This window comes from Hypanus sabinus, chromosome 4, assembly GCF_030144855.1.
Source record: "Hypanus sabinus isolate sHypSab1 chromosome 4, sHypSab1.hap1, whole genome shotgun sequence".
Taxonomy (NCBI): Eukaryota; Metazoa; Chordata; class Chondrichthyes; order Myliobatiformes; family Dasyatidae; genus Hypanus; species Hypanus sabinus.
Window position 1 is genome coordinate 143,257,682 of NC_082709.1, and position 25,859 is coordinate 143,283,540.

At 42.9% G+C, this 25,859-nt stretch overlaps 1 protein-coding gene across 2 annotated transcripts in view; it reads left to right on the plus strand.

The window, feature by feature from the left end:
• The window catches only part of si:dkey-100n23.5, a 190,542-nt gene that overhangs the window by 30,891 nt on the left and 133,792 nt on the right, over positions 1-25,859 (plus strand). For both annotated transcript variants that reach the window (XM_059968245.1, XM_059968244.1), the window contains exons 4-5: positions 6,210-6,266; positions 9,700-9,760. In XM_059968245.1, the coding sequence (XP_059824228.1) occupies positions 6,210-6,266; positions 9,700-9,760 (118 nt within the window). The remainder of the gene's footprint in view (positions 1-6,209; positions 6,267-9,699; positions 9,761-25,859) is intronic.

The following is a 25,859-nucleotide window of genomic DNA, read 5'->3' on the forward strand; positions in this document are numbered from 1 at the left end:
GTGCTTGCAGTGGTGGGCAGTGACTGGGCAGCCCTGTAAGCAATCTCGTTAGGGGTCTCTCAGTTCAGTACGGCAGTACACAGTAAGACTGTGTTTATTTGCTTGTGTCCATTCTCAGTTTCTAACGCAAGATAGGGAAGACCATTGATAATTGGTGAGAACTATGTGGCTGGGAGAACGGTAGGCTGATAATTGGTAAGTGCTCTATTGGGAGGACGATAGGTTGATGGAGAGATTTGTATTGCACAGAGGGTAGGACGGCAGGCTGTTGAGAACCGTGATGTGCATTTTCCATGCATTGAATAGACTCACCCAATGGGTTGTGATGTCAGCCTCTCCTACCTGAATTACCTCCCCGACTTCCCTTTCTGCAGTGCCGCCTGACTTGTGGGAGCCAACAAACTACAAGTATTGTCGAAAATTGGAGGGAAATCTTCATGCTGAGGACTGTCCTTTGAGGTGATTTTTGAAGAGGAGGATTCGAGGCCTAGGTCTACTGACAATTCTGATAAGATTAATAATGAAGATTTACAATCTTCTGAGTCATTTCATTGCTCTAGTGCAACAACTGACACAAAAAAGTCCATCTTCTTTTACAAAATTATGAAAGTTTATTTACACAACAAATACACAAAGGCAAACATTAAGTATTTACAAGAGTGAATAAATTCAAATTAAAGTAGTTTGTATGATTATTACTGTCTATAAAGCAGTCAATTCCCTGGGGGAGCCTGGCTCTCTTGGAAATCCCCCACTCCAAGGACAACTGGAGTTGGAGCCCTCTCCAAGGACAACTGGGCACGACTGTATCTTCCGAAGAGGGGCAGGCAGCCAGCCCTGACAGAGCCCTCGACTTTTCACTGCCTAGACCTGTGAATAGGGCCAATCTTGGCCAGGCCCAGGAGTAGCCCACCAGTGTATCCTCTTCGCACCCCACCCCCTTCCATACCGGGTGTCCGTATATGAGGAGCGCAGGACTGAAGTGCAGCTGGAACCCAAGCAGCCGCCCCTTCAGATACTCACAGGTCTGCAACCTCTCACAATCCATATAAGCCTGGAACACTGACTCCTCCCGGCCACAGAATGGTCAGGTAGACAGGGTTGCCAGTGAACCTGCTTTAAAACCTGTTGCACGGTGCTGCCCTATGCAACAGCTTCCACCCCTGGTCCCCAGTGTGCAGGGGAAGGACCCCTGGAGTAAAGGATTTCCACTGGGGATGCCCTCACTGCCAGGTGGTAAAACAGATTGCCATGGCGAGTCTGGTTAGCAGATGAAGGCAAGGAAATGAAGGGTGTGCAAGAGCAGCCCGTACAAGAAACGCACGGTGGGCATCCTAGTGAGACGGCTCATGTTATGCGGGACCCTCTCCCGCGTGGTATCCCAAAACCTGGGTCTGAGGAGTACTCCTGGCCGATCAGGTGAAATCCCTCCATATGCCCGAGCTCCCTCGACACCCATCCTTGTAGGATGGGGACCAGTTTCTGGCACAGGAGCACCAAGTCCGGATGATACTGGATCCTATGCCCTCAACTGCTCTTGGTAAAAGCGAGGTAGTTCCCTCAAAGCAGCATGGCTGATGCTGTCTGCTGGAAGGCATATGCCCTCCTGCAGGCAGTGCCCCTGGCGGAGGAAGTGCATTGTCAGCACATTCCATCTTGGAGGGTGGTTACTATACAGGCATCTCTGCAGGGTCCTGAGGCGGAGAGCTGCCAGCTGGGTGTGCACACATCGATGACTGACCGCCCTCCGTGATCAGAAGATTCAGGACCGCAGCGGAGATCCAATGCCTCCTGTTGCCCCAGAAGAAGTCCACTGGCCTCTTCTGGCTCCTGGAGACAGAAGCAGTGGGCAGGACTAAAATAATCAGCCAGACCATATCTTTACAATGAAAGCTACTTATCAATGGGTTTTACAAGACAGTGTAAAACCGAGTTGACCTATTCCAAGCTGGTGATCCAAGTTGTCCTATTCCGTTGTAAACAACTTAGAAGTATAGCCTTGCTCCAGCAAAATGGAAAATACACTTAACTACAAATCACAGCCATATGTCACGTAAAAGTGTTTATTTTAAAAGACTATTGGAATCTCAAAACAAACGGATTAAAGCTTTTGAAAATAAAGTCACAGTCAGTAAAAGGATTCAGGACACAAGTTATTTAGTAGCTTTAAGACCAATTCACTCAAGAATGTGTGAAAACCTGGACAGAGAGAACACCACTCTCCTGCTGCATACAGAAATCCAGTGGCTTAGCAGAGGAATCGTCCTCAACAGGGTGCTTGAGCTGAAAGGTGAATTGGGGGAGTTCTTTCAAGAAAATAGTAGGCCAGATTTTGCTAAGTGCTTTGAAGATGAAGAATGGCTGCAAAAACTAGCCTACTTAACTTAGATTTTTCATCATGTGAACCAATAAAACAGATCTCTGTAAGGCCCTGGAGAAAATGTTTTAACTTCAAGTGACAAGATTCTAGGATTTAAAAGGAAACTGAAACTTTGGAAAATCATGCGCCAAAAGGAAATCTTGAAATGCTTCCACTGCTGCTTTGGCTTGAGAGTGAGGAAGTATATCAGGAAGTCTCATGTCTTATTGAAAACCACCTGGAAGAATTGTAGAATAAAATTGAACAGTGTTTCTCTTCCCTTTCAACACAAGTGTATGACTGGAGGAGGGACCCTTTCTCGGAATCTTCTGCTCAGCCAGAGAACTTGACTTTGAGAGAAGAGGAGGAACTTTATGAGCTGCACTGTGATCATGCACTCAAGATGAGATTTACTGGCTAGCCCCTGGACAAGTTCTGGGTTTCTGAGAAAGAAGAGTATCCTGCCATTCACAGGAAAGCAAAGAATATTTTGCTGCTGTTTTCAACTTCTTACATGTGTGAGCAAACTTTTTCTTGTTTAATAAGCATTAAGAGCAAGGATAGAAATCATCTCATTTCAGTTGAAGGTGACATCTGAGTGTGCTTATCTCAAGTTTGACCTAAAATTAAGAAATTTATTATGTTTGCTTTATGAGTTTTTAAAAAATATGAAAGAGAAATGAAAAGTAATTTCAGGAAAGGTTAAGCAAAGCTTAACTATCTTTTTTTTCAAGAAAGACTGGCTAAAAATTCATCGTCTACTTAGAAGAGCATTGACAGTTTTTAAAATTATTATATCTACAACTTACTGATCACGCTAAGGTACTGTCAGCTCTAGATATAGTAATTTTTATGCAGGAGTTCTCTGAGACCTGAAAATTATTTCAAGGGTTCTTCCAGGGCAAAAGACTGGACAACAGAGTCTGCATGGTGCACACAGAATGCTGCTATGGATTAGCAGGATTTTTATGAAGTGTTAGTGAAATATTTCTGAAGCGGAATAGTATATGACATGGAAACCTGAAGACAATTATATTCCCATCATCCCCAGTCCTTGTTTTTCTTGATGGTGGTCAATATAAATATGTATATATCCAAATATTTCCTGCATAATTTGAACCCTTCTTGTATTAAAAAAGTAGTCATACCCACAAGCTCAGCAGTAACTGAACATGAGAATGGAAGTGCAACTTCTATTCCATTGTAATCCAATCCCTAATTACAAAGCTCAGTGTTGCTCAGGCTTTCTATGGTTATTTTCTGAACCTCTCCATATTTTAACAATTATCTATTTATGTCCTTTAAGTTTGTTTGGATTTGCCTAGTTTCTAGGTTATAACAACTTACAAAGTGTTGCTATCTCTTTTTAGACCCAAAGTGATTATTCTTGCATTTGCTTATTGTATTCCATTTACCACAGTTTTGCCCAATCACTTCGACAACTATTATCTTGTAATGGCAGGGATTATTTTAGACCTGGTTCACTGTCCCTGGTTTGGCCCTCACAGTTCAGACATCTTTGGTTTTTCTAGATGTAAAGAGCTGAACAAAGCTGAGCCTTCATACTTGACAGCCATCTAGCAAGGCAGAGTGGACTCTGAACAGCATGTAGACCTCAGCCGTCGTATTCGGAGGCCCTGCCTCCAGAACACACTGGAGCTTTTTAATGATTGCATTTTGTTAACGGCTTTTTAACTTCTAAAATGTCACCAATAGACATTTACAAGCTTTTCAAAATGATTTAATATAAACAAAATGGGGACAATTATTGCACATGGGATGCAATGTAGAGAAATATGGTACTGTATGAGGTTTCTACAGTTTGTTAGGTTAAATCAAAAAATAGAATACTGTTTAAGTGGAGGGACTACAGAATGCTAATGTATAAAAGCGTATATTTTTTCTCATTAATGAAACAGGAGGTTAACTACAGATGCACAAAGAAATTAGGAAGGCAAATAGAATGTTGGTCTTTATTGCAAGAAAAATTATGTTTACAATTTTGGCCTGTAAGCTCCCTTGAGTGTTATTATGCTCCTTCAAATAAGAAGAAGGTTCCCCAGGTTGATGCCTGGGGTGAAGGAATTGTGATAATGAAAATATGCTGGGCAGATCAGGCCTATGCTTATTGGTGTTTGAAAGGATTAGAGATGCTCTTATTGAAATCCACAAGATTTTAAGTGAGCTGGACAGAGTAGATGCTGAAGGGAATTTTCTCCTCTGCACTTATGGGATGGGAACAAGAATGAGGAGTACAGTATCAGAATAAGGGGTCACTTATATAAGTTGGAGGTATGGAGAATTGTGAATTGTAAGTACCAGTATTTTCTTTCATAGCGAGCAATGGAGGCAGTCACTAAATGTACTTACCAAGCTAGGCAATATTTACTGTAAAGGAGAGTGAAGAATTGTGGGAACTGCTAAAAGAACTGAGATTAGGCCAAGAACAGATTGGACTCAGAGCGGGGTGAAGTGTAACAAGTGTTACATTTTTTTCATATGTTTGTGTAAAGAAAGAACTTTAAAATGGAGACATAGATGGAGAAAATGGTATCTTTCGCTGTGGAGCAAAATCTGCTAAATGTGAGATGATGAATTTAAAAAGTAAATGTCATATTGGCCTTAATTGTTAGGGTTTAAAACAATAGAGAAGTGTTAGTACAATTTAACAGAGTGGTGATGGGATTACACCTGCAGCACCATGAACAACTTTGGTCCCCTTATTTTAGTAATGGATATACTATAACTGGAGGCAGTCCAGAAGCAAATCACTGTACTAATATCTGGAATGAAATGTTGGCCTTCATAGGCAGCTAAAATGGTTGGTTCTGCATTAATTGGAGTTTAGAATAACGATTGGTCATATGTTGAAATGCGTATGATCCTAAATGGGTATGGCATTGTAAATAGAAGTTTCTACCAAAAGGAGAGATTCAAAGGAGGATCATTGTTGCAAGATTTGGCGTGGTTCATTGTAAGTGAAAGTACACGGGAATTTCTCTTTCAGGGGCTGGCGAATCTCTGGAATTTTCTACTGCAAGGGCTGTGGAGACTAGTTCACTGGAGGAATTTAAAAGAGCGCTAGATATATTTTTGAAAGATGGGGTATTAAGCATTATGTGGATCTATCATGCTGTTGGCTAATGGTAACCTTGCATCCAGTAGAATTAGCTAACAATGTTGTATATGTGATGGCAACTTAAATAAACATTTCATTTTCCTTACCTCTGTTCTCTAGAAAGATTATAAGGTCTCAAATTTTTAAAAATGAGAAAGCAGACTATTTTTTTTTAACTGTTCATGTATTTTTCAGCAGAGCTTTGCACAGGGAGTAATAAATCCTTTGAAGTAATTGCAGGCAGTAATCCAATCAAAGACACGCAAGTGACAAAGCAAGAGAACACAGTGGGAGTAGTTGTAGTTTATAAATATTATCTCAAGTCTGAATTGGATTACTGCATTAAAACATTCCAGTTTCAATGTGTTGTTAATTTCATGGCACCATGATCCTGATTTTCAATGATGTCAGATGGATTGGAGAGTATCTGTCCGCAGATGGATCTTGATGTTGTATTTCAGAACTGAGCTCAGTTGAACAAAGTGTTACAGGAGGACACTAATGGTTAACATCTTTGGGGATTCCATTTTGGGCAGCATGGAGAGGGAGACTTCTCCATCTGCTGCTACTGCCAGTATACAGTCTATCATTAGCCATGGCAGAGGGAGGTACCTTGTTCTGATTCAATAGACATAGCAAAAGTGCAGCAGAGAGGGAGATTTCTGACACAACCAGTTTTCAACAAGTATGGTATAAAGCTTTACTAATGCAAATTTTCACCTTTTTCCCTAGAAAATGATCCTGAGTCTGACTTTGGCTGCATTGTTTGACAGTATTGCCTATCTAATGGTAAGTGGATAATAACTTAAATTACAGGGTTTTTTTCCAACCACCTTAAAACTTTAGAACTTATAGTACTGTGATTTAGCTTATAAGTTATTCTAATAATTTACTTTGTAGAAAAATATACAGAACTGTGCAAAAGTCTTAGGCGCATATACAGTATATAGCTAGGGCACCTAAGACTTTTGCACAGTAGTGTAGTCATTTTCTGTATTGCTCTCTACAGTGTACAAAAACAAATCAAGTTTCATGACAAATGTGGGTGATGATGAACCTGATTCTGGTATGGGTCTCTATTGTGGACTGAAAGTGGGAAGAGGGCAGGGAGAGGGCAAGGAGCAGGAAGCACCAGAGAGATATTCTGTTATGATCAATAAACCAGTTGCGTCGAATCAAGTGACCTTGCCTGGTATCTCTGGATTGGGTGTATATGTACCCACACCATGCCCACCCATCGCACTCCTCTGCTATCTGTCCACACCCCTCCCATGGTGCTCCGCCCTCACCATTCCCAACATCCTTTGCTTTTGCCAGATTTACAAACTCGTTCTCTGCTTCATGTTGACAAATAAGGTTATTTTGCACAAGTTTTAGGCACCCTAGCTATATATGTGTCTAAGACTTTTGCACAGTGCTGTACTGTATAGTAGATTCTTAATTTTAATATTTTAATTTCTTTTTTAACCGAAGTAAGAGTAAGCATATTCTCCTTCGGCAGCCCATGTGATCAAGGATAACTTGCTAAGCTACTCTAGTTCTTTGACCAATGAGATGAGTAGGACACGCAAACTAGCACAGGAGGGGTAAGAATTGCTTGTTAGTGTGGGTGGGTGGGTAGTAAGTTTCTGAAACATTGTGTTCCTTCTGCCATTTACCAGATGGACTTCTGTGTATCCTTATGAATGAGCTGAAGATTCTTAATGCCTTTCTGAATGCTTCTCCTTCATGACAGCTCATGAGTCATGGATTATCACAAGTGAAGAGATATTACTGTTTTTCAAGGAGGCTTTGAAACCACTTAACATAGAGCTTAGAACAGTACAGCACAGGAAAAGGCTACATGGCCTACAATGTTGTTCCAAACCAGCTAAAAAGCAAATTAAATACACCAGAACACTAATCCCTCTTACCTACACTGCATCCATAACTCTCCATCTTTCTTACATCCACGTGCCTAGCCAAACAGCTCTTAAAAGCTTCTAATGTATTTGCCTCTATCACCATACCAGGCAGTGCATTCTAGGCCTCCGTGTCTGTGAGTAAAAACGCTTATCCTTCACATCCCCTTTGAACCTTCCCCCTCACACCTTCAATCCATGCCCTCTAGTACTAGACATTTCAACCCTGGGAAACAGATACTCTCTGTCCACTATCTATTCCTCTCATAATCTTATAAACCTCAATCAGATCTCTTCTTAGCCTCTGGCATTCCAGAGAAAGCAACCCAAGCCTCTTGTGATAGCACATGCCCTCTAAGCCAGCCAGCAACCTGGTAAACTTCTTCTGCACCCTCTCCAAAGCCTCAACATCCTTCCTATAGTGGGGTGACCAGAATTGTATGCAATACGACAGGGATGGCCTAACCAGAGTTTTATAAAGTTACAACACAGTCTCCTGACTTCAGAACTCAAGACCTCCATGAAAAAAAGCAAGCATTCATAATTTGGAAAGGGTCCTTCTTCCATGTGGTAATATCTTGCCATGATGATTCAATGCATTAATATCTTGCATTGCAATATCTTTATTTTGCTATATAAAAATTCAATAATTGGCAGGCTTTGGAAATTGATTTGGTTTTTGTTCAACTCCATGAAGCTTTGACATAAAAGCAGTAAATGCTTAAAGCACTCTACAGGTCAGGCAGCATTTATAGGAAGAGACATGGTTAACATTTCAGGTGAAAACCTCTTCATTAGAACTGAGTTGGTGAGCCTGAAGAGAGACACTCAGTGTTTCAGGAACAGCTTCTTCCGTTCCACCATCAGATTTCTGAATTGGCGTTGAACCCATAAACACCACCTCAATATTTTTCCTCTCTTTTTGCACTACTTTCTTAATTTAATTTTCTACATAATTCTTATTGTAACTTAGTTTTAAAAAAAGAATCATCATGTATTGCAATGTACTGCTGTTGTAAAACAATGAATTTCATGACATATGCCTGTGATATTAAATCTGATTTGTATTAAGTTGCAAAGAGCACGGGGCAATGATAGATAGGACATAGGCTTAAGTTACCAGGAGGATAAGTTTGTGAATGAGATAATAAGTTGATGGGGCAAATTAGATGGAGAGAGAGCGAAAACCTAAACAAAGTAAAAGCTATAGAAGGAAGAAAATTATCAAGAGAGAAAACAAAGGAACACAAAAGCTGCCAAATGCTCTAAGATGCATTCGGCAGGTCAGACCATTGGCGAGCCGCTACCATAGGTGGACCTGCCAGTTCTGATACAGATTAGAAATCACCTGAAGTTATAAAATTCAGTATTGCTTTGGGAAGGCTGCTGTATACCCCGATGGAACATGGGTTGCTGTTCCTCAAGCTTTCCTTGGGCCTCATTATAATAACAGCACAGGAGGGCATAGTCAGGCAGGATATAATGGGAGGTGGGATGGAAACTTGCAGGCACACGGATGCTTAATATTATTCCTGCAAAATGAAAACTAGTGCTCTGAAAAGAGTCACCAAATTTTCATTTGGTTCTTCCAATATAGAGAAGAGTGCATTGTGTATAGCAAATACAGTTCACTTGAACTACAGTGTATCTCTGCTACACCTGAAAGGAATAACCAGAAGTTTGAGAATTTGATATTGATTCCATTATAGAACATGATGTATTGTTTCTCAGGTTTGTCTTGGGTCCTCATTGTGGGCAGATTAGAGTGAGAATGGTGTGGAAACTAAAGTTCAGGGTCATTCCTGCAGACTGAATGTAGGTGTTTTGCAATGTGATTACCCAATCTGCATTTGATTTCTCTAATATAGATGAGACCACATTATGAAAACAGAGTGCAGAGCGGTTGAATGGAAGAACTGCAAGTAAAGCACTGCTTCACCTGGAAAGATTGTTTGGGTCCTTGGATGATGGGAAAAAAACGAGGTGTCACAATTCTTGTAGTTGCATGCCATAAGTGGAGGAGTTGTTGGTGAAGATGGAATTGTGAAAGGAATGGTCCTTTTGAACTACTGAAGCAGGGTGAAGGTGTTTGGTGCTGGAATTTCATAGAAGGTGATGGAAATCTGAAGGATGATATATTGAATATGATACCTGGTGGAGGGAAAGGTGTGGACCATAGAACACTCTCCTTAGAGGAGAATTGAGAGCAGTGGTGGGGAAAGAAATGGGATGTGGTCAAGGGCTCTATCAATATCTACTACTACCAGTATCTGTGTTTTTTTGAGTTTTGTTTACTGTATGAAACCTTGCTCTTGATACAGGGAGAAGTTATCCCAGATGGTGCCCTGTGCAACTTCCAGGCCTGGTGGCTTACATATTTTGGTAAGTAGTGTGCTTCTTTTGCATGCAGAAACTCAAAATAGATCAAAACCCAAAATTTAAACTTTTTAAATAAATACTTGTATGTCATTTCTTTCTGACGTATAAACTGTATTGGAAAATATCTTGTGTTTATCTCAAAATGCTACAATTGCAATATGTTATAAATTGAGGTTAATGGAATGTCATCTTGGTTTTTCATTTGTTACAATGGGGTGTAACAAAAAGTATGTTTTTTTTTGAGGAGAAGTTATCTCAAATACATATTTCAATAATACAGGCAGTCCCCGGGTTACGAACGAGTTCTGTTCCTGAGTCTGTCTTTAAGTCGGATTTGTACGTAAGTCGGAACAAGTACATCCGGTATTATTTAGTGTCAGTTAGTCAAACGTTTGTCTTAGTATATATTTTACCTTTCTATGCATATAAAACGTAAGAAACACATGTATTCCAGTAATTAAACCACTGCGTTGCTTAGTAATAATTGTAGCTTTCATTGGGGCAGGGCCTTTCAGATGTTCCATTATTCTCACTTTATCGTTTAAAATTGTTTCAATCGTTGATCAACTGTAGCCTAACGCTTTTCCAATGACCGATGGTGTTTCACTTCTTTCCAAACACTTTATTATTTCCACTTTATTTTCAATCATGATTGCTTCCCATCAAAGGAACAGAAACACTGCGGGCGGTGGGTCCCGACCTCCGCCGGCTCCCGAGTTCCGCTGGGTCCTAAGGACAACTGCACTGAATTTCCCCAGGTCCTAAAGTCCACCGCACTGAGACAGGTTAAATAGGACAAGTAGGGGCTGTGCTGGGTTTGGGAATTTGATCCTCCACAATATTCCACGTGGGAACTTAAACTGGAGGTGGCAGTGTTTTTTTTACGAGGTCAAGTTGCGAGCTCGACATCAACCCAGCACAGATGGTACAGGAGTCACTGGATTGACATCAACCCGGCACGGGAGTGGTCTGTCACTGGGTGGAACTTGGGAACCTCCATTCTTGAGCCCGGCGCTGATCTCACTGCGCCACCAGCCGACCGGAACAGAGGTGGGGGGGGGGTCAGGGTGAATCTTGCTAAGAAAAATTTAAGCCAAATACAAAGTTACACACTCAACACAGTGTCAATGGCAACGACTTAAAATGGCAGACGGCATTCTCCTTCCTCGGTTTGTAAGTATGAGTTGTCTGTAAGTCGGACGTTAGTAACTCGGGGACTACCTGTAGTACAAAGAAAGAAAGGAATATACACTGTCAAAATCATATATAGTATAGTATTAAGCTAATATAAAGAAAAAAAAAGAACCACAACTCCTTTTAACAATTCATAGAAAAAAGGGAGACTCAAAAATTTCTATTATTAAGAGGGAGAAAAAAACCCCGCTAAACTAACCTAAAACAAAAAAAAGGATTTAAAAAAAGGCAGTCCATTTTGAGGATACAATTTAAAAAAAATAAAAAAAAAATCCTCCTAGTCAAATCTAAAACTTTGTGGAGAAGAAAAAAAAGATTAACTGAAAAAGTAAAAAATTGAAAAATATGAAAAACTTAAAAATTTGAAAATACTGAATAAAAGGTTGCCAAGTTTGCTCAAATTTAAAAGATGTATCTAATGTCCGACTTCTAATTTTTTCCAAACTTAAACATGACGTAATGGAGGAGAGCCAGAAGAACACAGTAGGTAGATTGGGGTCCTTCCAGTATAATAGAATAGCTCTCCTAGTCAATAAAGTTGAAAAGCCATCATGCGTTGAGCGGAAGCAGGAATGTTTCCTGCTTCCTTTGGAATAATCCCAAAGATTGTTGTAAATGAGTTAGGTTGTAGGTCCAAACCTATGACTTTTAATAACATTCTAAAAACATCTCTCCAAAAATTATTTAACGTTATACAGGACCAAAACATACGAGTTAAGGTAGCCACCTCAGCGTTGCATCTATCACAGGTGGGATTTATATTAGAAAAAATATGCTCTAGTTTATCTTTTGACATATGCGCCCTGTGCACTACCTTGAACTGAATCAAGGAGTGATGGGCGCAGATAGATGAATTGTTAACTAAATGATAAATTTTATTCTATTGATCATCTGAAAGTGACTCTTGAAGTTCCAATTCCCAAGCGCGTTTAACCTTACCATTAGACATCATTCGTAAATTCAATAGCCGTTTATATATACTGGCTATCAATCCTTTTTGAAATGGTTTAAGCTGAAAGATAATATCTATCATATTTGGTAAATGAGCGAATGGGTAATTCAGTAACAAATTGCATAAAAAATTCCTGACTTGTAAATGTCTAAAAAATTGTGCATTATATATATATATATATATATATATGTTATTTATCCACTAGCTGTGAAAAAGCCATTAGACCATCCTCTGAAAACAAATCTAGAAAAGTTTTTATTCCCTTAGTTTTCCATGTTAAAAAGGCCTTATCCAAAATTGATGGTTTAAAAAAATAGTTAAGATGGATATTACTAGAAAGAACAAAGTTTTTTAAGTCAAAAAATCTGCGAAACTGAAACCAATTTTTTAACGTATATCTAACAGTGGGACTGAGATCTTGTCCACCAATCCTAGAAAACAAAGAGGGAAGAGGAGCTCCCAGTAGAGAAGCCAAAGAAAACCCCCTCACCAAGTTCTCCTCCAAGTCCAACCATGAAGGACATTCCTGATTACCTATACAGTAAATCCAAAAAGTAATATAACAAATATTAATTGCCCAGTAATTAAATCTAAAGTTTGGTAACTCCAAGCGTCCATCATTTTTTAAATTTTTGCTATAAAGGTTTACTCACTTTAGAACTCTATTATTCCAGATATATGACAGGATCATAGAATCTATTCTATCAAAAAACGTTTTCGGGATAAAGGATGGAACAGCTTGAAACGTGTATAAAAAATTTTGGTAAAACTGTCATTTTTATAGCATTTATTCGACCAATTAACGTCATAGGTGACCATTTGGAAAGTGTTTGTTGTGTATATTCAATTAGAGGAAGAAAATTACTTTTATATAGATCTTTAAAATTTTTAGTAATTTTAAAACCAAGATAGGTAAAATAATTTTTAGGAATATTAAAAGGTATTTGATCAAAATGATCAGAATAGTTATTAATAGGAAATAATACACTTTTATGTAAATTTAACTTGTATCCAGAGAAAGTACTAAGTTCAGTAAATATGGATAACATAGAGGGAATAGATTTCCTAGGGTCTGAAATGTAAACTAATAAATCATCTACATGTAACGAAACCTTATGTACTTTATTCCCTCTCTTAATACTCTGAACAGAATTAGAACCCCTAAGAGTGATAGCAAGTGGTTCTAAAACCAAATTAAATAATAAAGGACTAAGAGGACAACCCTGATGGGTTCCTCTATATAGTCTAAAATAAGGAGATTTTTGATTGTTAGTTGTAACCGCAGCCTTCGGGGCTTGATAGATCAGTTTGATCCAGGAAATAAATCCCGGACCAAAATTAAACCCCTCCAAAACCTGAAATAAATAAGGCCATTCCACCCTGTCAAAAGCTTTCTCTGCATCGAGAGAAACAATACGTTCAGATTCTTTAACTGAGGGAGAATAAATAATATTTAACAATCTTTGAATATTAAAATGTGAATATCTATTTTTAATAAATCCATTTGAGATAACAGTAGGTCAAATATTCTCAAGCCTATTGACCAGAATCTTAGAGAGAGTTTTAAAGTTCCACATTCAATAAAGAAATTGGTCTGTAGGAGGCACATTCAGATAGATCTTTTCCTTTTTTGGAATCAATGAAATTGATGCCTCATAAAAAGTTTTTGGAAGATTCCCAGAGGATATAGAATCAGTGTAAGTTTGACAAAGATGTGATGTAAGCATTTCATTAAAGGTCTTATAAAATTCCGTGTATATCCATCTGGTCCCGGAGCTTTCCCTGGTTGCATAGAGGATATAGCCTTACCTATTTCCCCTTGTTTAATAGATGCATCTAGTGTATTAATATCTTGAATGGAAATTTTAGGTATAGTTAATTTTTGCAAAAATCTATTCATAATAATAGTATTATCGGAGAATTCAGATTTATAAAGATTAGAATAGAAATCCGTAAATATCTTATTAATTTCATGAGGGTCTAATGTTTCAGTTCTATCTGTTCTACGTATTTTCAAAATCTGTATCCTGACCATATTTGCCTTCAACTGACCAGCCAGCAATTTACTTGATTTATCACCATGTATAAAATTGAATTTAAGATTTAAAAATATAACCATATAACCCATATATAAAATATAACCCATATAACCAAATTTGACATAGTTGTATTAAGTTCAATTCAGTTGTATTAAGTTTAAAAAAAAACAAAATTTGCTTGTTGATAAAACTAACAAAAGTTGGATCTTGTAACAATATGGGATTCAATCTCCACTGTGACATTTTCAAAATATTATCAGAGAGCCTCAAAATTAATGTCATAGGTGCGTGATCCAACAGCGTAATGACATCATACACACAATCAGTAACGGAATACAATAACCGTATATCTAGAAAAAAATAATCAATTCTTGAATATTTATGATGTACGTGTGGAAAAAAAAGAAAAATGTCATTAAAGTGCTTACATCTCCAAATATCGACCAAGCCATATTCTAATAGAAAAGAATTAATATAAGTTGCCGCTTTATTAGGAAGCAACGGATTGGTTGATGTCCTGTCAATCAATGGGTTAAGACAACAGTTAAAGTCACTGCCCATAATCAACTTTTATTCATTTAGGTTAGGAAAAATTCAGGACTGTCTGAATTAGGTGCATAAACACACACCAAAGCTACCTTTTGACCACATAATAGACCATTGACAATTAAATGTCTTCCAATTAAATCAATAACAGTATTAAAATGTATAAAAGGGATTTTAGAGTTCCTACAAATAGATACCACTCTAACTTTATTTATTGATAAAGAGTGATGTAAAGGGCCCTTTCAGAATTTAAAAAAGTGATCTTCATCCTTTCTCCATATATTAGTTTCTTCCACAAAAATAATATCCACATGAAATGTTTTTAATTTCTTAAAAATCTTTTTTACTCTTAATAGGATGATTCATGCCGTTCAAATTCCAAGAAATTATATTAATTTTATTAGCATCCATCTTTAAGATTTAATTTTAAATTTTATAAAGAAAGCTATTGTTCAATTGCAAACTAGATCCAATGGGGAAAGAAACAGCACAAACTCGACCAGAAGTGACGAAATGATTGATAGAAAATGTGACGTCTCAGAACTGCCCAGTCGAGAGAAAAAAAACTATTCTAATAGCCGCACCATTCTCGGCAAAAGCCTGAGTAGTTGCGACCCAATAGGGAGGTTGAATGCTGAACCTGTGACCTTTGACCCCAACCTCCATTTTGGAGCTGTATTCACAAAGTTATATGTTTACACCACCGATTTTAGACATAATAAAAGAGATGAACAAATTTCAAATATTGTAATGTTATGCCTAACAATAGTCTAACGGCCATCTTAAATTCATCTAAAGTATACAGTCGGCCCTCCTTATCTGCAGGGGATTGGTTCCGAGACCACCACCCCCCCCCCCCCCCCCACGGATACAAAAAAATGCAGATGCTGAAGTCCCTTATTTAACCTGAATCAGTGCGGTGGTCTTTAGAACCCAGGGGAACCCCAGACTTTATTTAACATGTCTCAGTGCGGTGGTCTTTAGGATCCGGCGTAGCTCTGAATCCGCAGTGTTTCTGTTCATGAAAGTAATCACGATCGCTATTGAAAATAAGGTGGAAGTAATAAAGCAATTGGAAAGAGGTGAAATGCCATTGGTCATTGGAAAAAGTAGATTGGAAAAAGTGGAAGTAGATAAAGTAGGTGAGCTTGAGGCTCAGTTGGAAATCGGCAAGTACGATGTTGTGGGAATAACTGAGACATGGTTTCAAGCGGACAGGGCCTGGGAAATGAATATTCAAGGATATTCATCTTATCGAAAGGACAGACTGACTGGCAGAGGGGGTGGGGTGGCTCTGTTGGTGAGGAATGATATTCAGTCCCTTGCGAGGGGAGACATAGAGTCTGAGGATGTCAAGTCAGTATGGATAGAACTGACAAATTCTAAGGGTAGAAAGACCCTAATGGGAGTTACCTACAGGCCCCAAAACAGCAGTCTAGATGTAGGGTGTAAGTTGAAAGAAGAGTTAAAATTGGCATGTCGCAAAGGCAATGATACAGTTGTCATGGGGGATTTCAGCATGCAGGTAGACTGGGAGAATCAGAATGGTACTGGACCCCAAAAAAGGGAGTTTGTGGAGTGCCTCCGAGATGGATTCTTAGAACAGCTGGTACTGGAGCCTACCAGGGAGAAGGCAATTCTAGATCTAGTGTTGTGCAATGAACCGGATTTGATCAGGGACCTCGAGGTAAAGGAACCATTAGGAAGTAGTGACCATAATATGATATGTTTTAACCTGCAATTTGAGAAGGTGAAGGGAAAATCAGATGTGTTAATATTACAGTTGAACAAAGGGAACTATGGAGCTATGAGGGAGGAGCTGGCCAAAGTTCAATGGAACAATACCCTAGCAGGGAAGACAGTGGAACAAAAATGGCAAGTATTTCTGGGAATAATGCAGAAGGTGCAGGATCAGTTAATTTCAAAGAGGAAGAAAGATCCTAAGGGGAGTAAGGGGCAGCCGTGGCTGACGAGGGAAGAAAAGGGCAGAATAAAAATAAAAAAGAAGAAGTATAACATAGGAAAGATGAGCGGGAAACTGGAGGACTGGGAAGCTTTTAAAGAGCAACAGAGGATAACAAAAAAGGCAAAACGCCAAGAAAAAATGAGGTACGAAGGTAAACTAGCCAAGAATATAAAGGAGGATAGTAAAAGCTTCTTTAGGTATGTGAATAGCAAAAAAATGTTAAGGCCAAAATTGGGCCATTGAAGGCAGAAACGGATGAATTTATTATGGGGAACAAGGAAATGGCAGATGAGTTGAACAGGTATTTTGGATCTGTCTTCACTAGGGAAGACACAAACAATCTCCCAGATATAATAGTGGCCAAAGGAACAAGGAACTGAAGGAAATTTATATTAGGCAAGAAACGGTGTTGGATAGACTGTTGAGTCTGAAGGCTGATAAGTCCCTGGGACCTGATGGTCTGCATCCCAGGGTACTTAAAGAGGTGGCTCTAGAAATCATGGACGGATTGGTAATCATTTTCCAATGTTCTGTAGATTCAGAAACAGTTCCTGCTGATTGGAGGGTGGCTAATGTTGTCCCACTTTTCAAGAAAGGAGGGAGAGAGAAAACAGAGAATTAATAGACCGGTTAGCCTGATGTCAGTGATGGAAAAGATGCTGGAGTCAATTATAAAAGAGGAAATTACAACACATTTGGATAGCAGTAGAAGGATCAGTCCGAGTCAGCATGGATTTATGAAGGGAAAATCATGCTTGACTAATCTGGAGTTTTTTGAGGATGTAACTGTGAAAATAGACAAGGGAGAGCCAGTGGATGTAGTGTACCTGGACTTCCAGAAAGCTTTTGATTAAGTCCCACATAGGAGATTAGTGCGCAAAATTAGGGCACACGGTATTGGGGGCAGAGTACTGACATGGAATGAAAATTGGCTGGCTGACAGGAAATAAAGAGTAGTGATTAACGGGTCCCTTTCGGAATGGCAGGCTGTGACCAGTGGGGTACAGCAATCAGAATCAGAGTCAGACTTTAATCGCCAAGTACCTGTGCACATACAAGGAATTTACTTCCAGCAGATGTTGTCTGTCTGCTCATAACAATAATAATGATAAATATAAATGAAAATATAGATTATACATACAGGTAGTGCAATCCAAGTAATAGTTAGCCGACAGTTAATCGGCAGTTAACTGTTCAGCAAAGTGACCGCAGTAGGGAAAAAACTTCTCCAGTGCCTATTAGTCTTAGTCTGGAGGGATCTGAAGCGCCTACCAGACGGAAGCAGTTCAAACAGTCTGCGCAGGATGGAAGGAGTCCTTTATGATGTTCACCGCCCTCTTCTTCAACCTGGAAGAGTACAGGTCCACAATAGAGGGCAGGGAGGCTCCAATGATGCGCTCGGCAGTCCTCACTGTGCGCTGTAGTCTGGTTCTATCCTGCTTGGTGGCGGCTCCAAACCACACAGTGATGGAGGTGCAGAGGACAGACTCAATGACAGCAGTGTAGAACTGCAGCAGCAATTCCTGAGGCAGACCATATTTCCTCAAGAGCCACAGGAAGTACATCAGCTGCTGGGCCTTCTTCAGGATGGAGCTGATGTTCTGCTCCCACTTCAGATCCTGAGAGATGGTGGTTCCCAGGAACCTGAAGTTCTCCACGGTGGACACAGGGCTACTGAGGACTGTGAGGGGGGACATAATGGGGGGATGTCTCCTGAAATCCACTATCATCTCCTTTGTCTTGAGCGTGTTCAGCTCCAGATTGTTCTGACTGCACCAGAGCGCCAGTTGGTCCACCTGCTGTCGATATGCAGACTCATCACTGCTCTGGATGAGTCCGATGACGGTGGTGTCGTCTGCAAACTTCAAAAGCTTCACATAGGGGTTGGAGGAGGTGCAGTCATTGGTGTAGAGGGAGAACAGCAGTGGAGAGTGAACACACCCCTGGGGGGCGCCGGTGTTGGTGATTCGAGTATCCGAGGTGACCTGTCCCATCCTTACCTGCTGACTTCTGTTGGTCAGGAAGCTGTAAATCCAATCGCAGAGGTCAGGTGGCACAGTGAGGTGAGACAATTTGGAGCAGAGGGTATGAGGGACGATGGTGTTAAACGCCAAACTGCAATCCACAAACAGCATTCGAGCATAGGTCCCAGGACGATCCAGATGTTGCAGGATATAGTGCAGTCCCAGGTTGACTGCATCGTCTACTGACCTATTTGCCTGGTAGGCAAACTGCAGGGGATCCAGCAGGCTGCTGGTGAGGGTTTTCAGGTAGTTCAACACCAAGCGTTCAAAGGATTTCATGACCACAGATGTCAATGCGACAGGTCTGTAGTCGTTCAGTCCTGTGATGGTGGGTTTCTTGGGGACCGGGATGATGGTAGAGCGCTTGAAGCAAGTCGGAACCTCACTCAGCTCCAGAGATCTATTAGAGAGCTGAGTGAAGATGGGAGCCAGCTGATCAGCACAGGCTCGTAGACAGGAGGGGGAGACCCCATCTGGGCCTGGAGATTTTCGGGTCTTAAGTCGCTGGAACAGTTGATGTACTTCTCCTTCGCTGATTCTAAGCTGTAATCTCGGGGGGCTGGGCAGAGATGGTGGGGAGGTGATGCAGTGATTGGGGGATGAGTGCCAGTGAGTGATGGTCGAGGGAAGGCAGGAAGAGAGACCGAAGAGGGGGGAGGGACAGGTGTAAGATGGACCCTCTCAAATCTACAGTAAAAGGTATTAAGGTCGTCAGCCAAAGCTTTGTTAACCTCAGCAGGGGGGGCAGTGCGTCTTCTGTAGCCAGTGACCTCCTGCAGGCCTGTTCACACCGACAATGAGTCGTTAGCTGAGAAATTATTCCTCAACTTTTACACAGCGGAGTAGAGCCGCTTGGCCACTCTGATTTCTCTGGTCAGTGCATTTCTGGCCAGCCTGTACAGGGCCCTATTCCCACTCCTGTGGGCGTCCTCCTTAGCTTGGTGAAGATGTCTGAGTTTGGGGGTAAACCATGGCTTATTGTTGGCGAAGGTCCGGAAAGTTTTTTGTGGGTACACATGCATCCTCACAAAAACAAGGTTCGGTGCTGGGACCACAGCTGTTTACAATATACATTAATGATGTAGATGAAGGGATTAAAAGTAACATTAGCAAATTTGCTGATGACACAAAGCTGCATGGCAGTGTGAAATGTCAGGAGGATTTTATGAGAATGCAGACTTGGACAGGTTGGGTGAGTGGGCAAATGTATGGCAGATGCAGTTTAATGTGGATAAATGTGAGGTTATCCACTTTGGTGGCAAGAACAGGAAGGTAGATTACTATCTAAATGGAGTCAAGTTAGGAAAAGGGGAAGTACAATGAGATCTAGGTGTTCTTGTACATCAGTCAATGAAAGCAAGCATGCAGGTACAGCAGGCAGTGAAGAAAGCTAATGGCATGCTGGCCTTTATAACAAGAGGAATTGAATATAGGAGTAAAGAGGTCCTTCTTCAGCTGTACAGGGCCCTGGTGAGACCCCACCTGGAGTATTGGGTGCAGTTTTGGTCTCCAAATTTGAGGAAGGACATTCTTGCTATTGAGGGAGTGTAGCGTAGGTTCACAAGGTTAATTCCCGGAATGGCGGGACTGTCATATGTTGAAAGATTGGAGCGACTGGGCTTGTATACACTGGAATTTAGAAGGATGAGAGGGGATCTGATTGAAACATATAAGATTATTAAGGGATTGGACACACTGGAGGTAGGAAGCATGTTCCCGCTGATGGGTGAGTCCAGAACTAGAGGCCACAGTTTAAAAATAAGGGGTAGGCCATTTAGAACAGAGATGCGGAAAAACTTTTTCACCCAGAGAGTGGTGGATATGTGGAATGCTCTGTCCCAGAAGGCAGTGGAGGCTAAGTCTCTGGATGCATTCAAGAGAGAGTTAGATAGAGCTCTTATAGATAGCAGGGTCAAGGGATATGGGGAGAAGGCAGGAACGGGGTACTGATTGTGTATGGTCAACCATGATCACAGTAAATGGTGGTGCTGGCTAGAAGGGCCGAATGGCCTACTCCTGCACCTGTTGTCTATAAAAGTATTAGGCTGCAGTCAGTCAACGATTGGAACAATTTTAATGGAGCATTTGAAAGGCCCTGCCCCGATGAAAGTTACAATTATTACTAAGCAACACAGTGATTTAATTATTGAAATACGTATGTTTCTTAAGTGTTTAATATGCATAGAAAGGTAAATTATGTACTATATACTAAGAAAAATGTTTGACTAACTGACGCTAAATAATACCAGATGTACCTGTTCCGACTTCAAATCCGACTTAAGGAGGGACTCAGGAATGGAACTCATTCATAACCCGGGGACTGCCTGTACTTTTAGGTCATTTCTAGATTACTTATAATACCTAATACTATATAAATGCTATGTAAATTGTTGTTATACTGTATTGTTTAGGTAGTAATGACAAGAAAAAATAGTCTGTACATGCTCAAACAACGAGTGCTGGAGAGAACTTCTGGGTTTTCCCAATCCGTGGTTGGTTGAATCCACGCATGCGGAATCCGTGGATAAGGAGGGCCGACTGTATTAATCATGTATTCAGTAAAGAATAAATCCAAGCAAATAATATGTTATGACTGTAATTTTTTAAAAAAACTTACAAATCATATCAAAAAAATAAGTAAATATATATATATTGTAGCGATGTGCTACACACAGCGCTGAAATAACAACACGCAGTTGGTAAGTCGTTTCGAGACTAGTTTGTTCAAACTTCGCGGTGCTGGTCGGAGGTGCATTACCAAAGTCTCCCCCTGCGCACTGGCTATTTGTGAGCCGGTTCACCTACACAGAAAGTGGATCGCCATGTAACCCCCCCCCAGAACCGGCGATACACCCCCCAATGTCCACAGTCTGGATCAGCCTCTGTTTGGGAGGTCTGCCTCTGCACCGCGGTGCCTGAACCTCGACCAGCTGTGCCAAGTCCACATGGGCTGGTTTGAGTCAGTCCACCGTGAAAACCTCCTCTCTCCCCACAATGTCCAGTACGTACGTGGACCCGTTGTTGTTGATCACCCTGAACGGCCCCTCGTATGGCCGCTGTAGCGGAGCCCAGTGTCCGCCCCTTCGTACAAACACAAACTTACAGTTTTGCAGGTCTTTGGGTACATGGGTCGGTGTCCGTCCGTGCTGTGAAGTTGGTACGGGGGCCAGGTTGCCGAGCCTTTCGCGTAGCCTGTCCAGGACTGCTGTAGGTTCTTCCTCTTGCCCCCTTGGGGCTGATATGAACTCTCCTGGGACAGCCAGGAACGCCCGTACACCAACTCGGCTGACGAGGCGTGCAGATCCTCTTTGGGCGCTGTACGAATTCCAAGCAGGACCCAGGGAAGCTCGTCCACCCAGTTAGGTCCTCTCAGGCGGGCCATGAGAGCCGACTTCAAGTGACGGTGGAAACGTTCCACCAGTCCGTTCGACTGTGGGTCGTAGGCAGTTGTGTGGTGTAGCTGCGTTCCCAACAGGCTGGCCACAGCCGACCACAGGCTGGAGGTGAACTGGGCGCCTCTGTTGGAGGTAATGTGGGCCGTTACCCCGAAGTGTGCTACCCAGGTTGCGATCAGTGCTCGGGCACAGGAATCGGCAGATGTGTCAGTGAGCGGGACCGCCTCTCGCCACCTTGTGAACCGGTCTACCATAGTTAGGAGGTACCGCGCTCCTCGGGACACTGGTAGGAGGCCCACGATATCCACATGAATGTGGTCGAGCCTCCGGTGGGTGGGTTCGAACTGCTGCGGCGGGGCTTTAGTGTGCTGCTGCACCTTGGCTGTTTGGCACTGCACGCATGTTCTGGCCCATTCACTGACCTGCTTGCGAAGTCCGTGCCACGCGAACTTGCTGGAGACCAGCCGGACGGTTGTCCTGATAGATGGGTGCGCCAAACCGTGTATGGAGTCGAAAACCTGCCGCCTCCAGCGATGATGGGGCGAGGTTGGCCGGTAGCCATGTCGCACAGGAGGGTCCTCTCACCTGGGCCTACAAGAAAGTCCTGCAGCTGCAAACCTGAGACTGCGGTCCTGTAGCTGGGCATCTCATCGTCTGCCTGCTGCGCCTCCGCCAGTGCTGCATAGTCTACCCCCAGGGACAGGGCCTGGACAGCTGGTCTGGAGGGTGCATCTGCCACGATGTTGTCCTTCCCCGAGACATGCTGGATGTCCGTCGTGTACTCGGAGATTTAGGACAGATGTCACTGCTGGAGAGCCAACCAGTGATCGGACACCTTCGTGAACGCGAAGGTCAATGGTTTGTGGTCCGTGAACGCGGTGAACGGCCTGCCTTCTAAGAAGTACCTGAAATGCCGGATTGCTAGATACAGTGCCAACAGCTCCCCGTTGAAAGCACTGTACTTGAGTTCGGGTGGTCGTAGGTGCTTGCTGAAGAACACCAGGGGTTGTCAGCGTCCCTCGCTGAGCTGCTCCAGCACCTCACCGACTGCTGTATCGGATGTATCCATGGTGAGGGTGGTCAGAACGTCCGTTCTGGGGTGCACCAGCATCGTGGCATCTACCAAGGCTTCCTTGGCTTTAACGAAAACGGCCGCGGCCTCCTCGTCCCAAGTAGTGTCCTTGCCTTTACCCGACATCAGGGTGTACAAAGGGCGCATGATACCAGCTGCTGAGGGGAGGAAACGGTGGTAGAAGTTCACCCTACCAACGAACTCCTGCAGGCCTTTGACCGTGTTGGGCCAGGCAAAGTGGCGGATCACGTCTATCTTGGCGGGCAGAGGTGTTGCCCCGTCTTTGGTAATCCTGTGGCCCAGGAAGTCGATGGTATCGAGACCAAACTGGCATTTGGCAGGGTTGATCGTGAGGCCGAAATCACTCAGGCGGGAGTAGAGCTGGCGGAGTTGGGACAGATGCCCCAGACGACTACTGCTGGCTATAAGGATGTCGTCCAAATAGATGAACGCAAAGTCCAGATCGCATCCCACTGCATCCATTAGCTGCTGGAACGTCTGTGCGGCATTCTTCAGGCCGAACGGCATTCGGAGGAACTTGAACAGGCCAAACGGGGTGATGAGTGCTGTTTTGGGGATGTCTTCAGGGTGCACCGGGATTTGATGGTATCCCCAGACGAGGTCGACTTTGGAAAAGATTCTTGCCCTGTGCAGGTTGGCTGCAAAGTCCTGTATGTGCGGCACGGGGTAGCGGTCTGGAGTTGTAGCCTCGTTCAGTCTGCGGTAGTCGCCGCATGGTCTCTAACCCCCGGCTGCTTTGGGCACCATGTGCAGGGGGGAGGCCCATGGGCTGTCGGACCTCCGTACGATCCCCAATTCCTCCATTCTCTTGAACTCCTCCTTCGCCAGGCAGAGCTTTTCTGGGGGGAGCCTTGGTGCGTGGGCGTGAAGGGGTGGTCCCTGGCTCAGGATGTGGTGCTATACCCCGTGTCTGGGCATGGCTGCCGTGAACTGTGGTGCCAGAATCGATGGGAAGTCTGCCAGGATTCTGGTGAATCCGTTGTCCGACAGCGTGATGGAGTCCAGGTGTGGGGCCGGCAACTTGGCTTCACCCAAGGAGAACATCTGGAAAGTCTCGGCATGTACCAGTCTTTTCCCTTGCAAGTCGACCAGCAGGCTGTGAGCTCGCAAGAAGTCCGCCCCCAGGAGTGGTTGGGCCACCGCGGCCAGTGTGAAGTCCCACGTGAACCGGCTGGCGCCGAACTGCAGCTGCACTGTGTGGGTGCCGTAGGTCCGTATCATGCTGCCATTTGTAGCCCTTAGGGTGGGTCCTGGCTTCCTGTTGCGGGTGTCATACCCAGTCAGGGGGAAAGATGCTGATCTTCGCTCCGGTGTCGACCAAGAAGCGGCGTCCCAACTGTTTGTCCCAGACGTACAAGAGGCTGTCCTGGTGACCTGCTGCCATAGTCATTAGGGGCAGCTGGCCCTGGCCCTGGCCCTTGCAGGATGGGCGACAATGGCAGGCTTTTGTGCCCCACCACTGTTCACTGTCCTCGTCACTCCTGCCTCTGTGTTGTGTGCGCCCCCCTGCCAGACCTGGTCTGGTCTGCTGTTGGGCACGTGGCCTGGTAATCTGACTGACAGACACCACGCTCTACCTCTTGGCTTTCCACAGCATGTCTGCCCGGGGGGTCGCTGAAATCTGTGTCGGCCAGCAGCAGATGTATGTCCTTGGGCAGTTGCTCCAGGAACGCTTGCTCAAACATGAGGCAGGGCTTGTGTCCGTCAGCCAGGGACAGCATCTCGTTCATCAATGCTGATGACAGTCTGTCTCCCAAACTGTCCGGGTGAAGCAGGCGGGCACCCCGCTCACGCCGTGAGAGGCCAAAGGTCCCAATGAGCAGCGCCTTGAATGCTTCATATTTGCCTTCTTCCAGGGGCGACTGTATGAAACCGCAACCTGGGTGGCCGTCTCCTGGTTAAGGGCGCTCACCACGTGGTAGTAACACGTGGAATCAGAGGATATCTGCCGAATCTGGAACTGGGCTTCTGCTTGGCTAAACCACACGCGTAGTCACAGCATCCAGAAAGTCGGCAGTTTTAGCGAAACTGCGTGAACAGATGAAGAGTCGGTCATCTTTGGTCCAAATCCTGTTTGGACCGTCGGGGTCACCAATGTAGCGATGTACTACACACAGTGCTGAAATAACGACACGCATTCGTTAAGTCATTTCAGACTAGTTTATTCAAACTTCGCGGTGCTGGCATTTAATCCCTAGCGCCTGCCCTCTCTGGGCGGAAATGACATCGGAGGTGCATTACCAAAGTCTCCCCCTGCGCGCTGGCTATTTGTGAGCGGGTTCGCCTGCGCAGAAAGTGGGTCGTCACAATATATCAAATCCAAAGCTATGTTAATATTAAGACAAGCGAGAGAAAACAATTAAATCAAACCAGGTCCTGTGCGGACATCCATAAAATATGGAACAAATGTTCTTCAAAGCAACTACATATATATATATATATATATATATACTAATTATTAACAAATAAAAAAAATTAATTCAGCCAAATCCTGTATGGACATCCATAAAACATAGAACAGACTTTCCTCAAGGCATCTAAAAACATCTCCCAGCTCAGAATTACATATTCGATTTGCAATCGGCATAAATTTAAAGTTCTTAATAAATTCCCACCCTTCGGCTGGAGAATTAATCTTTTGTGTCCAACAGTCACCAGAAAAATTATCAGACAGACAGACAGGCATACTTTATTGATCCTGAGGAAAATTGGGGATGCCGGATATTGGAGTGATGGGCGACATTTTCTTTCATCAATTCCCGCCTTCTTTCGGCAAAAATCTCAGGAGCAAAGTCTTCCGCCATATGAATTGCTGTTGCATTATAAATTAGCTTTCCTCTTTTTCTTGCCTCTCGGAGTATAGCTTCTTTGGTTGTAAAATAGTGCAACCAAA